Source organism: Marmota marmota, unplaced genomic scaffold (assembly GCF_001458135.2).
Source record: "Marmota marmota marmota unplaced genomic scaffold, marMar, whole genome shotgun sequence".
In the NCBI taxonomy this organism is placed as follows: Eukaryota; Metazoa; Chordata; class Mammalia; order Rodentia; family Sciuridae; genus Marmota; species Marmota marmota.
Genome location: NW_026000020.1, coordinates 9,383,206 through 9,396,671, shown reverse-complemented (window position 1 = coordinate 9,396,671; position 13,466 = coordinate 9,383,206). Strand labels below are relative to the sequence as shown.

Below are 13,466 nucleotides of genomic sequence, written 5' to 3'. Positions count from 1 at the left end.
TATATATATATATATATATATATAAAGAGACCTCCATCAGTTTTCAGACGGCATTGCTATGCACCTCCAGGATGAGAGGTGAAGGGCCTGAGTGCACACAGACATACATTGTACACTCGTGCACATCTGTGTGCGCATCAGCACACCCGGGCCTCCAAGCTGCTGGAGCGACAGCTGCAGGGACAGAGGCAGCCAGGAGGGGGCAGCAGAGCCTCACCTCGTACTCCAGGTACTCCTTCCGCAGGCGGTACTCCTCCAGCTCCCGGCTGCGGCCCCGCCGCTCAGGTAAGTTCCTCTGCAGATCTAGCAGGTCGTCAGAAGCCGCATCCAGGCAGTTCTCGTGGGATCGATGCTGCTCCTCCTAGGAGCAGGAGGCGGTGTAGAAGTTGTACATGGTAGTGGGCTGTAACACCACCACTGGAGGCACAGGTGTGCAGCCCCGCCAGCCCTCTGCACCCCAGCAGGTAGGGAGCCTACCAAGGAGCTCTGAGCAGGGCCCATAGGCAGGATGGGTCTCACAAATCGTCGCTGGGAGCCCACTGCAGCAGGGAAGGGCGGCGCCGAGTGCGTCGCTGCAGCCAGGTTGATGCGTGCGATCCAGGAGGTCATCTCCTTGGCAGTGCTGCAGGAGAGAAGCTCGTGGTCCCAGGGTCCCCCCCCCCCCCGTCACCTGCTCCCCATCCCACACCTTCCGTGATCTACACAGCCTTCCATCCACTCAGAACTACCTCCCCAAACCAGCAGCCCTTCACTACTGGGCAGTTGCCCTCTGCCTGAGGTTTTTAATTATCAAAGAGGAAACTCCAGAGCTGCCTGGAGCTGCCTGTAATCCCAGACGCTTGGGAGGCTGAGGCAGGAGGACCAATCCTTGGAGGCCAGCCACAGCAACTTAGTGATCCTGTCTCAAAATAAGTTACAAGGGAGTTACAAGCACTGGTATGGTGCTTGCCTAGCATGCCCAAACCCTGGGTTCAATCCCCAGAAAGGCCGGAGGATCCAACAGATGTTATTTTAAATGTCAAAAATTGAGTGACCTCCTGGAATCCTATACCCAATACTGGGAGGCTTGACCCGGAATTAGAAGGAAACCGTGGATGCCTCAAGGAAGTTGGCCACACCTGGCTTCATCTCTGCATCCCCAGTATCTCTGGGGCCACAGCACTCTAAAGTTTCCTGGCCAGGAGGGTTGGGCCAGCAGGCATCAGAAGGGTCAGGCGGACAGGAGAGAGGCGAATTAGGGGCCCCGAGGCCTGGCCACTTTCCTCCCACCCTAGGGACTTACGGTGCCTGGAAGAGGAAGAGGCGCCAGTCAGCCGTCCGCAGCTGGAAGACGTGGGGCCTCTTGGTGTAATGGGTGGCGGGCGAGGCCAGAGAGTGGTGCAACCCCCACAGGCTCGTCCACCATGTGCCCCACCAAGCTGTCCCCTTCCAGGCAGTGGTCCTCTCCCTGCCAGCAGGCACAGGGCTCAGAGACGGGTTTAGCCTCAGCTGCCTGCTCCAACAGCTGACCTCCCCGTACAGCCCCACCCCATCTGCCCATCAGGGTGCCGACTCCTTCCTACCTTCAGGAAGTAGAGGACCATTCCCCGCAGCAGAGTGTGGAACATCTTCCAGCCTCGCTTGCCCCACGGCGCTGTCCCAGACCAGACACAAAGGCAAGTGGCACGCCCGCACCCAGACACAGTGTGGGCAGGTCACCCTGCCCTCACCCTGCGTCCCTCCCCACCAGGATGCACATAAGCGCACAGAGAGCCATCACCAGGAAACTCAACGGCACCTCCTGGGTCTCCAGCCCAGTCCTGCTCCACCCAGCACCAGAGAACTATTTGCATACCAATGTGGGTATTTCTTCAGACCCTCTCTCGCCCTCACATCCCCCAAACCCCAGGCACAAACACAGCCGTGCCCAAACAGTTCCACTCAGACACCTTCCTGCAAGACACCCAACCTCCCCTCCCGGGTCCTGCGTGATGATGAGCCACCTCCCTGGGGCCCTGCTCAGTCTGCTTTTGAATGTCACACTGGAATCTGCAATTCCAGAGGAGTCTATGGCGATGGCCAGGCTACTGTCTTGGGCTGCTTGGGGCATTAGCCTTGCCCCAGTGCGTCCTCCAGGTAGAGTGACTCTGCCTGCTCTGTCCTCTGTGGGCGCATCCCCTGACCAACTGCAGAACTCCAGCTCCTCTTGCCCCCCAAGTTCCACTCAGGTCCACCAGTCACCTGCCCATTCCCCACATGCAGTCCCCAGAACCAAAACGAAACCCTTTGTTCCTCCATCTCTGAGCTCAGTCCAGCCCTCCCACCTTCACCCCGCTCACTGACTTTCTTGCCTGATCTCTCCCCTACCACAGGGCCAGGGCCCAGGAATAACTAGACGCCCCCTTTCCCCTTCCCCAGCACCCAGGTCATGGTCAGGTTCGGGAGGAAGCAGCACTCGCTGCCCATCCTCAGCAGGGCATCTCGCACACCACACACACAGGGTGGCCCCTGGGCAGTGCTTCCCCTCCAGCCCTGCTCATGGGCAGGAGACACTCACTCTTCTTGCCATCCGCATCCTGATGCATCTTCCGAGCCAGGATGCCCTGCTTGTAGGTGGGCGCCATGGGATCCTGAGCCAGCTGGAGGAAGGGGCTGCCTGTCTTGCCAGGCGGGGATGGCAGGGCCTTCTCAGGTCTGGCTGTGTCTTCCTCATCCCTGGATGTCAGAGAACCAGGCTGGGAGTGCTGAGTGGGCAAAGACCACCAGGAAGTTCCCACTGCCCCCCGGGGCCTCAGCACACTCTCTTTTGCTGGGGAGGTACATGGGATCCTCGTTCAGAGCCAACCATCAATTCCTGGGAATAGCCCCGTGGCCAGCCCTTACTACCTCGGGCTTCTCTGAGATCGGCTGGCCAGCACTCTGCCTCTGGCTCCATTCCACACAGAGGGAGCATCCTCCCAAGACTCGGGTGACAGAAGAAGGACAGGCCCAAAGGCAGGATCAAGGGCCAAGGAGGGGACGGGAAGGGGATTTTCACTTACACAGCCCACTCGAGCTTCTCACTTCGGATAGACCAGTAGAGAGCCTGGAACAGAAGCACATGGTGGGCAGAGGGACCTCAGGGCTAGGCTACCTAAACTCACCCCTCAGACACAGAGCTAGGGGCATGTGTGCTGCCTGTCCTGGCACCCCCATCACAGGTATCCTTCTCCTTTGATTGGACAAGCACCTATCCACCTGTCCATCTATCCATCTACCCACCCACCTGTCCATCCATCCATCCATCACCCATTCACCCATCCATCCACCTGTCTGTCCATTTGTCCATGCAACAAATTATTCCTGGAGCATTTCCCAGGTGCCAGGCCCGAGGCTATATACTGGAGACACAGAGATGACCAAGGCAGCAAGTCCTTGCTCTGCCCAAACTTGGAAAGGCCTGAACTAGTTTTCTTGAAGGGGACATGCCATCGTGTACCAGCCAGCATGGAGGGATCAGACAGGGAGGGAATCAGCTAAGCAATCCCCACAATAAATGTCTGATCATGGAAGGAACTCATGAATGATGTGCTAGAATTCTGAATCAACATAGTGAGTAGTCCTGACAGAGGTGCATCTCACTAGCTTGGTGCCCTCCAAATGCCTGGCAAAGTGTGCAGCATACAGTAAGCGCTCAATAAATGTTCACTAGATGAAAGAACCAGAGATCTGCTTGGGAAGCAGGTGCTGCACCTGGCGAAGGTGATCTCATCTTGAGGAGGACACTGTGAGGTGGGGGTCTTGAGTGGCCCAGGGGTATGTTGTCCCACTCCCAAACCTGAGTTCGAGACATTTGCTGCATGAAACTTTGCCTGTCATCTACTCAGAGTGCTTCTCAGACTTCAAAGGGACAAAAATCACCTAGACGGACACTCGGTGGAGCATCTGCAAGGCTCCAGCCCCAGAGTGTGGCTCAGAGGGTCCAGGGCTGAGATCTGCAGTTAACCAATTCTGAGATGTCCCTGATGCTGCCACCAAGCCAAAATACATCCTCCTGGCATTTCAGCAGAGCCAGGCTGAGTTCTGCGTCCCCCTTGGGGCAAGGGACCAAGGACCAGGCTCCACGGGGAGCCTGGAGGGGGAGCCTGGACAGAGGAGCCTGGAGGGGGGGGCCTGGGGGGGGGCCTGGCCACACCTTCAGCAGCTCCTTGGGGAAGTCACCGCCATCCTGCAGGCCGTGCAGGTTGGTGACGAAGTCCTGGCAGCTCATGCTCTTCCCAATGTTCTGTGGCGTGGAGAGAAGAGGGACAGCTTGAGCACCCCCCACCCCGACTGAACACACCCCTGTCGGTCCCTCGGGGGAATCCTCCAGGGCCCCAGACCCCTGTGCCCCGGGCCCTCAGCTCCCCGCCTCTCACCTGCCCGTGCAGGTCCGTGTTCAGGAGCATGATGGCACAGGTCAAGGTGTGCACAGAGTCTGCCCCAGGAAGAGAGAAGGGGAAGCCACGGAAATTCTGACTGCCACGTCCTCTGCCCACAGGGTGGGACGCACCCCCGCCCTGCANCCCCCAGCCCTGCCCCACCCGCAGCCGCCCACCCTACCTACTGAGGGGAAGGCCCCAGGGTTGCAGTGGTGGAAGCGCCGGGAGAACTGGTAGAGGACCCGCTCCCGCTCCTGGGTCTCCCCGCTGAGCACCAGGGCCTGGAGGAAGCCCCTGCAGGAGGACGCGGTCAAGGAGAGGCAAGTGGGTGGCCGCATTCCCAGGGCAGGGAGCCAAGCCCATCCCGTGTCCCACGACTGCCCCCTCCACAGCCTCCCCAGGGAGGGCCCGCAGGTGGTACCGGAGGGCTCGGTCCAGGCTCTGGCCTCCAAACTGGAAGAAGGACAGGTACTCCTCGGCCACCGCCCTGCTGAAGTCATCGCTGCAGAGGGACAGCCGCCTGAGAGCTGGACTGGGGCAGGCTGGGCCTGGCCACGGCATGGGCCAGACATGGACCCCAGATCCCAAGATGGCAAGGGGCGGTCAGAGCTTACCTACCCCTGGCACCCACCCAGTGCTGTGTGGAGGGGCCTGTGGGTTCTGGGGTGGGCCAGGGGCTGGGCCGGGGCTCTAAGAAACATGGAGGGTGTGCAGCAGAGATGGTCCACCTAGGACCAGAGGAAGCAGCAGGGGGCCAGAGAACTGGGGAAAGGCCGAGGGTGGGGTGCGGAGGAGGGCGGACACTGGGAGGACAGGCAGTAGTGGGCTTGGGGGTGGTGAGGAGGGGTCACAGGACAGGGAAGGAGGGGGACAGCCCATGCGGGGAGCCCGTGGGCAGCTGCCCTCTGTCCTGCCTCCCCTCCGGCCTTGCCCAGGCCCGAAGTCCTTACTTCTTCTGCAGGTGGACGGCCACTTCAGACTTCCGGAAGCCCTCCAGGTGATAGAGGCGTGAGGCCAAGTTCCACGCCGTCTTGTCCGTAGTCCGGAGGCCATTAGCCAGTTTGTCCCTAGCCAGTGTTTTCCGGCCTTCCTCTGGGGACTGCACTTGGGGCGCAGAGCTCTCAGCATGCCTGGAAGAGTCCATCAGTGTCCTCAGACTCACACCTGGATGGCCTGCAGGCGTTCTGGGCCCCGGGTCCATGCAGGCCAGCCATGGAAGGGGGTGCCCAGAGCTCGGGGTTGGAGCTGGGCCCAGACCCTCACCCAGGGGGGACAGAGTCTCAGCCTGCCTCACAGGAGAGTTGGGAGCCCCACACTTCCTCCTGGGGAGGATCTAAGCTTTCTCACCTGGAGCTCAGGTGCAGCCCTTCCAGGCCCCCAAGGTGTTCTGTCAACCAAAGTGAGTGGAGCGTTTCTCTCCCCTGAGCCCAGCCCTGTCCCCCGCTCCCACCCTAGCCAAGAAAGGCGAAGGCCGGGCTTAGAACAGGGAGCTAGACTGGCTTTGGATGGTGACAGGGGAGTCAAACAGGGGGGGTTCCAGCCTGCCCTCCTGAGCCTGGCACTGCTCACCACCAAGAGCCTGGCGGGTGAGTTAAGCCAAGTGGCGCTTCACTCCAGGATCAGGAGCACTGAGCTCCACACCAAGGCTCTGAGAAGTCACTCAGCCCCATCTCTACCTGACTCTGCTGTGCTCCCTGCAAAGGTACCACCAGGTGTGGGCGTCCTAGTCATTCACATATTCATGAGCAAGTCGGCACAGTGACAGAGTCGCACAGAACGCAAATGTCATCAAATATCATCGCAAGGTGAAAATGGTCGCCCGCAACCCGAGGGCTGATTAGACCCCCGAGGGTCCTCTCCACCTCTCGTGAACAGGTCCACTCTTGGCTGATAACTGCTCTGCTTCCTGAGTCTCCTAAACATCCCAAAATGCAGGATCAATAGAACAGACACTGAAGAGCAAAAGGCAGATCTTGCCAAAACCTGTAGGATTTCAGGAAGTCCATGAAAGTGACCCTAGAAGACTCCAGGAGTCCCACGGAAAGCCACTGACAGACGGGGACTGCCAGAGTTAGTCCCCCAGAAAACTGAAGAGGAGGAAATAGAAATAATGACACAATTGGCCAAGTAATGAGAACTATATGGATAATAAGCTGATAAAGAGCCAGGTGCCGTGCCCATGCCTGTGATCGCTCAGGAGGCTAAGGCAGGAGGATCACAAGTTTGAGCCCTTGAGCAACTTGGCAAGACTCTGTCTCAAAATAAGAAATAAAATGTGAGGATGTGGCTCAGTGGCTAAGCACCCCTGAGTTCCATCTGTGGTACCAAAAAAAGAAAAAAGATCTTTAGGATCTCACTATGAAAGGTGGCATAAATGAAAGAGGCCACCAAGGCTGTGTCAAGAAAATTGAACTTCCTACAGTGTGTTAAATGTAAGACTAAATAAACTTACTTATATGTTTAGCCAAGATAAAGCCATTCGCCAAGATAAAGCCCAATTAACCCTTTTCACCATTTATTTACTATGAAACTAGAGTTGTCACTTCAGGTGGAGTTACTTTTGCTTTGGGTTGGATTAACTAGTCTTTGGTATCTGCAGCCTCCCTTTTTGGAGGCTGAGATTTCTCTGGTTACCTGGCCTCTGAACAGCCCCATGGCAGGGAAGTTTCCAGAAGCATAAGGAAAGTGGTTCTGTGGTTTCTGGCACTGATTGACGTTTGTCATTGTCACCCAAGCACCCGAGATGGGAATAGGGCTGGCCTGTCGTAAGCCACCCATGGGCTGTGTGTGAGCTATGTGCATTTGAGCGTCTGAGGGGACTGGTATGGCGTTACAAGGTTTTTGGACGTGTGACATTTGTGTCATTTCCTCTCGCTCTGCCTGTGATCCCACACAGCACCTGTGATGGGCGTGACTTGCCGAGATGTCAATCAATCTGCTGACCACAGACATCACCAGGCGAGACTCCACCCTTCAAAACCCAACCCCTGGCCTTATTTGGGTGGAACTTTCTATTGAATGTCTTTTCCCCAATAAATAGAGGGGTTTGGGGTGCACTCTCTCTCTTTCCTTCCCTGATCCCCTTGCCTTCCAGCATGGAGCTGAGGTCTCAGGGCCATCCCTGACCCCCCAAAAAGGTATTTCTGTGTTTGTGTGGTTTTCTTAGTTGTCAGCCTGGCCAGCTGGTGACACTAACCCCCCATATCTGCACCATCCGGTCCAATATGCCCCTGTTAGCCAACCAGAGACAAAGCCCCGCTCCCCTGCCGAGTTCCAGGGGTCAGGAGTCTTGACGCAGCATGGGGGCTGGTAGTCAATGAGGTCCGCTTCCCAGGTGGCCTGCTCCCACCTCTGGCCACAGTCCTGAGGTGACACCTACCTGCGACGGGCCCCAAGAGCCACTCACTCAGTCCCCACCAGAGCTCCCCTCCGAGATCAAAGCCAGCACCCTGAGCCTAGGCTGTCAGGTGACTTTCTCCCAAACACTCCCTCAGTCCAAAGCCATCTCTAATCCCCACGTCACTGGACTACTCTCCCCCAAGGCGGCCAGGGCCCGGTCAGCTCCCCACAACGCTTCCCTGCCTTCCTCCTCACCTGGCGTCCAGCTGTGGACACTCCCCAGGGTCGGGCCTCTCCATCCTTCCACCTCCACCTGGGACCATCCGCCCATTTGTTCCTTGAACTTCTAGACCCTCTGGTCCCTATCAGCTCTCTCCTGAGGCCGTTGAGACAGCCCAGCTGTGAGGCTGTCAGAAGGACTCATGGCCAGATAGCTTTACCCTCCATCCAGAGGAGGGCTGGGAGCTTGTGGATTCCTTTTCTTTTCTTTCTTTCATTCTTTTTCCTGGTGCTGGGGTTGAGCACACGCTTTCTCACATGCGAGGTAAGAGCTCTTACAACTGAGCTACTTATTTACTTGGAGACTCACTAAATTGCCCTGGCTGGCCTTGAACTTGCACTCTGCCCACCTCAGCCCCCCACCCCTGGTAGCTGGGATCACACGGCCAGCTCCACGCTGGGTACTCTGAATGCAACCATAACTAGGAGCCAGGGCGCCAGTTGGTCTGAGACTCACCCCTCCGCAGCAATGGAGTCCTCGCCAGGCTCAGCACCTGCAGCCTCTGGAGTCCTGGCTGGGCCCTCGCTCTGTGCCTCCTGCCCTGGGTGTGGAGCTTTCCCCGTCACCTCTTTCTTCAGGGAACTCGGCTCTGCCCCATCCGACTCCAGAAGAGAAGGGTGTGGAGCATCTCGTGACCACTTGGGGAAAGTGCCAGGGCTGTGGCGCTGGGACAGTGGGCTGCTCTCCGGGGAGGTAGAGGGGCTGGGCCTGGGGCCGAGGCCTCTGTGCTCAGACTCTGGGCTCCCCCAGGGCCCAGGGGCCAGGATGCAGGGGGCAGGTTCCTGGGGACGCCCGGCATCCCTTCCACCTGAGGGAGAGTGTGGAATGAGCAGGCACAGGGCAGGAGGCCCAGCCGGGCAGGCTGTCCTGCAGGCCTTCCGCCCAGGCACCCAGCTCTCCCCCTGGAGCCACACAGCCTTATCCTCCCTGGGGCTGTGCCTCTGCCACATGGGCAGCAGCCACCAGGATTCAGTCCCTAGGTGACTAAGAGCCCCAGACTTTTTCTGAACCAGTGAGACCCAGCCATTGGGAACGGAGGGTCTTGAAAACCCTTTTATTGGCAACAAAGTCTGGATTCAACCCCAGACTCTCTGGCTCCCACCCAGTATGATGACCCCAAGAACCACCCCCGCTTCCCGCCACCGGACCCCTGTGTTGGGTCTCACCTCTATCCTGGGAGATAAGAGGCTCCTGGGGCCAGGAAAGATCCTCTTCTGTCTGGCAGGCCTCAGGGGTGGGTGGCTCCTGTGGAGATTTACAGAATCCCATAAGCCCCAGATTCAGAGTGAGGGGGAAGGGGAGAGAAGAACACGGGGCACCCGGAAGCCCCTCCCTCCTTGCCGACCCCCACCCGGAATACACAGGCACCAATCTGGGTCCTCAGTTCTGAAGAGGATCCCGGATGGGAGAAGACCCACATCCTAGGAGAGTAGAAATCAGCAGGTTCTTGTTCCTCCTTCATAGATGGAGAAGGTGAGGCCCAGAGAGGGGAATTGACTTGCCGAAGGCTGCACAGGATGTGTGGCAGGGCTAAGGTCAGCTCCATGGTGTGCAGTCTCCCAGGCCAGTGCCCTATCTTCATATGGTACCGCAGGTGAGGCCAGACGGGGCTGGTCCTCCAGAGAAGTCTAAGAGGAGGAGGGTGCAGAGGAGAGGTTTGACCAGAAGGAAGTTATTCCCAGGATCTTTGCATATCCTACAAGTCTCCTCACCTCACCAGACGCCTGCTCAGGCAGTACTTGCCCTAGAGGGGCATGGGTCCAGGGAGGGTGCTGGCCCCGGGCACAGGCCTGGACGGCAGGCTCAGCCAGTGGGAAGGCAAGCCCCAGCTCCTCCCAGGCTTCCCTCTGAGGTCCTGAGACAGTGCCCCTCACAGGACGCAGCCCAGCCACCCCCTGGGCCCTGCCTGCTGGGCTCCTCGCACTCCATGTTCTCTGGAGAGATTAGAGAGCCACAGCCCCTCCGCCATCTTGAGCCTCCTTATCTCTGAAGGAGGCCTCCCTGGGAAAACTGTTCCCTATTGTCTCGTCCCCAGGGCTGGGTGATATCACAGGCCCCCTGCCATGGTCATATGAGCCTGATCTATTGACCATGGATGGGGGACAGTGGAAGATGGGGAGCTACAAGTAACAGAACCCCGGTATCCCTCGAGATACTTTCTATTAGGACAGAGGCCAGTCCTGCTGGTATTTGGGACAGTCTAGAGGTGGGGAGGGGAAGACTCAGAACCCGCCTGGGACACCCTGCAACGGAGGAGCTGTCTGTTCTTCACGTGTCTCTAGACACAGCCCCTCGGAGATGGGGACTTCTGTGGACCTCACTACCATGGTGTTGGGCCAACACTGTGGCATTGATGACCTTCCCATGGTTCTGAAGGCCACACTGGTCCTGCTGGTCAGCAGTGTACCTCAGACAACCAGCGGACCCTGCATTGAAGAGTGTTCTGGGCCTGGTGGCCCCAGGAAGGCCCTGCTCTGCGTGTCCCCAGGGCAGCCCTGGGAGTGAACTCACCTCGCCCTCCTGCGCGGCAGGTGCTGTGGGAGCCCCGTGGATGGCCCAGCAGGAGGTGTGTAGCTTGTAGGAGGGCACAGGGAACGGAGGGGTGGCACACCCGCTGGACTCCGCGGTGCTGCCCTTCAGGTCTGGCTCACTGCCCAGCTCCCGGGGCCCTGTGCCTCCCAGGAGCCGAGGCTCCAGAGCCTGCGGGCTGTGGGGCCTCGTCCTCACATCCAGGCAGGAGTCGGAGAAGCCCCAGGAGAAGCATTCCCCAGAGGCGCTGGTGTCCGAGCAGGGGCTCTCCAGGAAAAGGGGGTTGTCGAAGAACAGGCTCTCCTCCTCAGCACCCCACTCTGGGGAGGAGTCTGCTGCTCCCTCCAGGGCCCAGGCCTGGCTCTCCCCCTCAGGCCCACTACTGTCCTCCCCGGAGTCCTCCTCCACTGCTGGGCTGGGCCGCAGGTCCCTGTCGCCAGGGAGGCCCGGGGAGGACGAGGGCACGCAGCACCTCAGCTCAGCCCTGAGCCCTTCCGTCTTCTCCAGCTCCTCTTCCAGGTCCAGGACGCACATCTGGGCCTGCAGGATGCCGGCCCAGAACACCACCTGAGTGGAGGAGCTATGGTTCGGTCGGGGGCTCCCGGTGGGACAGCTGCCCCCTGGCGTTCCTGGGGAGGAGCAGCGTCCCACGTGCGCAGGCTCCACACCAGAGACCCTGGCAGGAGCGTCAGGCCTGCTGGTCTCGGGAGAGTCCAAGGCCCAGGTGTGTCCCCCGCAAGGCTCAGGAGGGCCTGGCTGGCCATGGGTCTCCCTCTGGCATACTCCTGGGTGGGGCTGCAGGTTGTCTCCCAAATAGAGGTTGAGCAGTTCCACGGGCTGCGGGTGGTCGGGGAGTCTCCTGTCGCCCATCATGCACAGAGCTCAAGCCGCACAGGAGCCTCTGGAGTGTCCACGTTCACCATCCCACAGGGTGTGACAGGGGATGTGTCCACCACGGGGGGCCACCGGGAGTCCAGCTCTGCCCTGGAAATGCCCAAAGGAGCGCAGGTTAGAGACGTGTCCTGGGAGTGAGCACACGTCTGCAGCGTGAGGGGGTCTGGAGGGCCTGCCGTGTCCAGGAGGCTGGGGCAACCCTGCCCGCGCCCTGCCGTGGAGCAGAATGTCCTGCACGTGCTGTCCGGTCCGCAATCTCAAGCCCACACCAGGGAGCCCCAAACACACCCATCTGCCGGTTGAAGGAACACCGTGTGGGTTAGCCAAGGACGAGCTGGCTGGAAGCATGGTGGAGCAGTGGCCAGTGAGAAGGAAATGCAAACCAAATACGCAGGAGACGCAGAGGCTGGGAGGGGAGCGGCCTGGCAGGGGAACAGGCACCACCCAGGAGACAAAGGCCTCAGCCCGCCTGACCCTGACCGTCCTGTCCTTGGGGCTGCACCATTCCCAGGGCTACTCCCAAGGCTGGGCTTCTGGCCCTTGCAGCCTGTAAGCAGCTGGGCGGAGGCGCAGCAGCAGCAAGGAGCTCCAGCCCTCTGCCCCGCAGCAAGGCCACCTGCAGCTCGGGGAGGGCAGCCTGGCCTTCTGGGAGCGGGCATGGCCACATCTGCCAGGAGCTGCCCACCCACTCGGGCTGCCCAGCACATCGTCCACAGGACAGGTCTGGGTGGGCCCTCATTCAGCACAGACCCTCCCAGGTGTACCCGAGGACGTGTGTCCACGGGTGCTCCACCCTCAGGAGTGATTCAGATACCCAGGAGCAGCAGCCCCTTCCACCCATCCAAGCCCATCCCCAGCCTCCACTCGCCAACCCAGACAGGGAAGGCCGGCGGGCACCTGCTGTGCCCTGTTTCATGGGGAGGGAGAAAGCCCGAGGCTGGCTCAATGTCCCCGCTGGGAACAGAGGCCAGGCCTGACCCCAGACCACCCACCTTCCAGTCCACAGCTCCCTCCTCCCACCCCCGCTGCAGGAGCCTCCCTCTGACATGGAGGGGGGGGCTGCCAGATGGCCGCCCCAGCCCAGCCTCCTGCAGCACCATGGCCTGTCCTTGTCCAGGGCTCCAGACCTCATCCAAGGCCCCACCCAGGCAGGCTACAAGAAGGTAGGGCCAGACCTGGTGTGCAGGCCCAGAAAACCACAGGGACAACTTCTCCCTGCCTGGTGGCAGACAGCAAGGGCCTGGCCTCTCAATCTCCCTCTGCTACTTAGAACTGAGTGACAGCCGGGGAAGTGCCCCAGCCCTGTGGGGCCCAACTCAGAGGGGAGCTGGGGGAGCTCAGCCTTCAGCCCAGGTTCAGCCCACCACTGGACACCCAAAATGGAAACCCCACAACCCTGCAAAAAAAGATCAGACAGGGCCCCCTACTGTTCAAGGCCACCAGAGCCAGGGGCCGTGTGTAGGCCATAATCCCAGGGATTAGGGAGGCTGAGGCAGGAGGATCACAAGTTTGAGGCCAGCCTCAGCAATTGAGTGAGACCCTGTCTCAAAATAAAATTTAAGAAAGGCTCAGTGTATGAGGCCCTGGTTCGATCTCCAGTGCTGGGGGAAGAAGAGTCCCCCAGAAACGAGGGAGTATTAACATGCATGTCACTTTCTTACTCATCTTCAAACTATTCTCCTAACACTTCCTCAAAGATAGAGTCCCCTCCTAGGTTTTTACCCACTTCTGTTCTAGCCCCACGTCCAGTACTTTCCGTAGAACAGGAATCTGGGCCTGCAGAGGCTTCAGCCACTGAGATAGGTCACCTGATGTCCTTTATCAGTTAGTGATAAGTCAGCTCCCGTCCTGTTCTCAGCCCCTGTCCCTCTCCAGGCTCGACTCCAGAGGCCCCACCATCTCACGGCTGGAAAGGCTACTCATGCAGCTGATGCTCTGAAGCGACCTGAAGGGACGTAGCCTTGCCTGTCACCCTCTGCTCAGCTAGCCCTCTGCCCACCCCTCGCCCCACCCAGATCTGAGTGGCAATGCCTGCCCCCCCCCCC

General features: G+C 59.5%; 1 protein-coding gene across 1 annotated transcript in view; it reads right to left on the bottom strand.

Moving 5' to 3' along the window:
* Window positions 1-13,466, bottom strand: part of Psd4 (pleckstrin and Sec7 domain containing 4) — a 23,056-nt gene that overhangs the window by 1,636 nt on the left and 7,954 nt on the right. Inside the window, 16 exon segments of the mRNA XM_015499777.2 lie at window positions 218-361; window positions 478-622; window positions 1,283-1,380; window positions 1,382-1,447; window positions 1,563-1,633; window positions 2,537-2,694; window positions 3,021-3,064; window positions 4,154-4,243; window positions 4,377-4,435; window positions 4,561-4,673; window positions 4,801-4,881; window positions 5,330-5,509; window positions 8,455-8,806; window positions 9,165-9,243; window positions 9,501-9,626; window positions 10,510-11,511. Coding sequence (XP_015355263.1) covers window positions 218-361; window positions 478-622; window positions 1,283-1,380; window positions 1,382-1,447; window positions 1,563-1,633; window positions 2,537-2,694; window positions 3,021-3,064; window positions 4,154-4,243; window positions 4,377-4,435; window positions 4,561-4,673; window positions 4,801-4,881; window positions 5,330-5,509; window positions 8,455-8,806; window positions 9,165-9,243; window positions 9,501-9,626; window positions 10,510-11,400 — 2,697 coding nt within the window. The 5' untranslated portion in view covers window positions 11,401-11,511.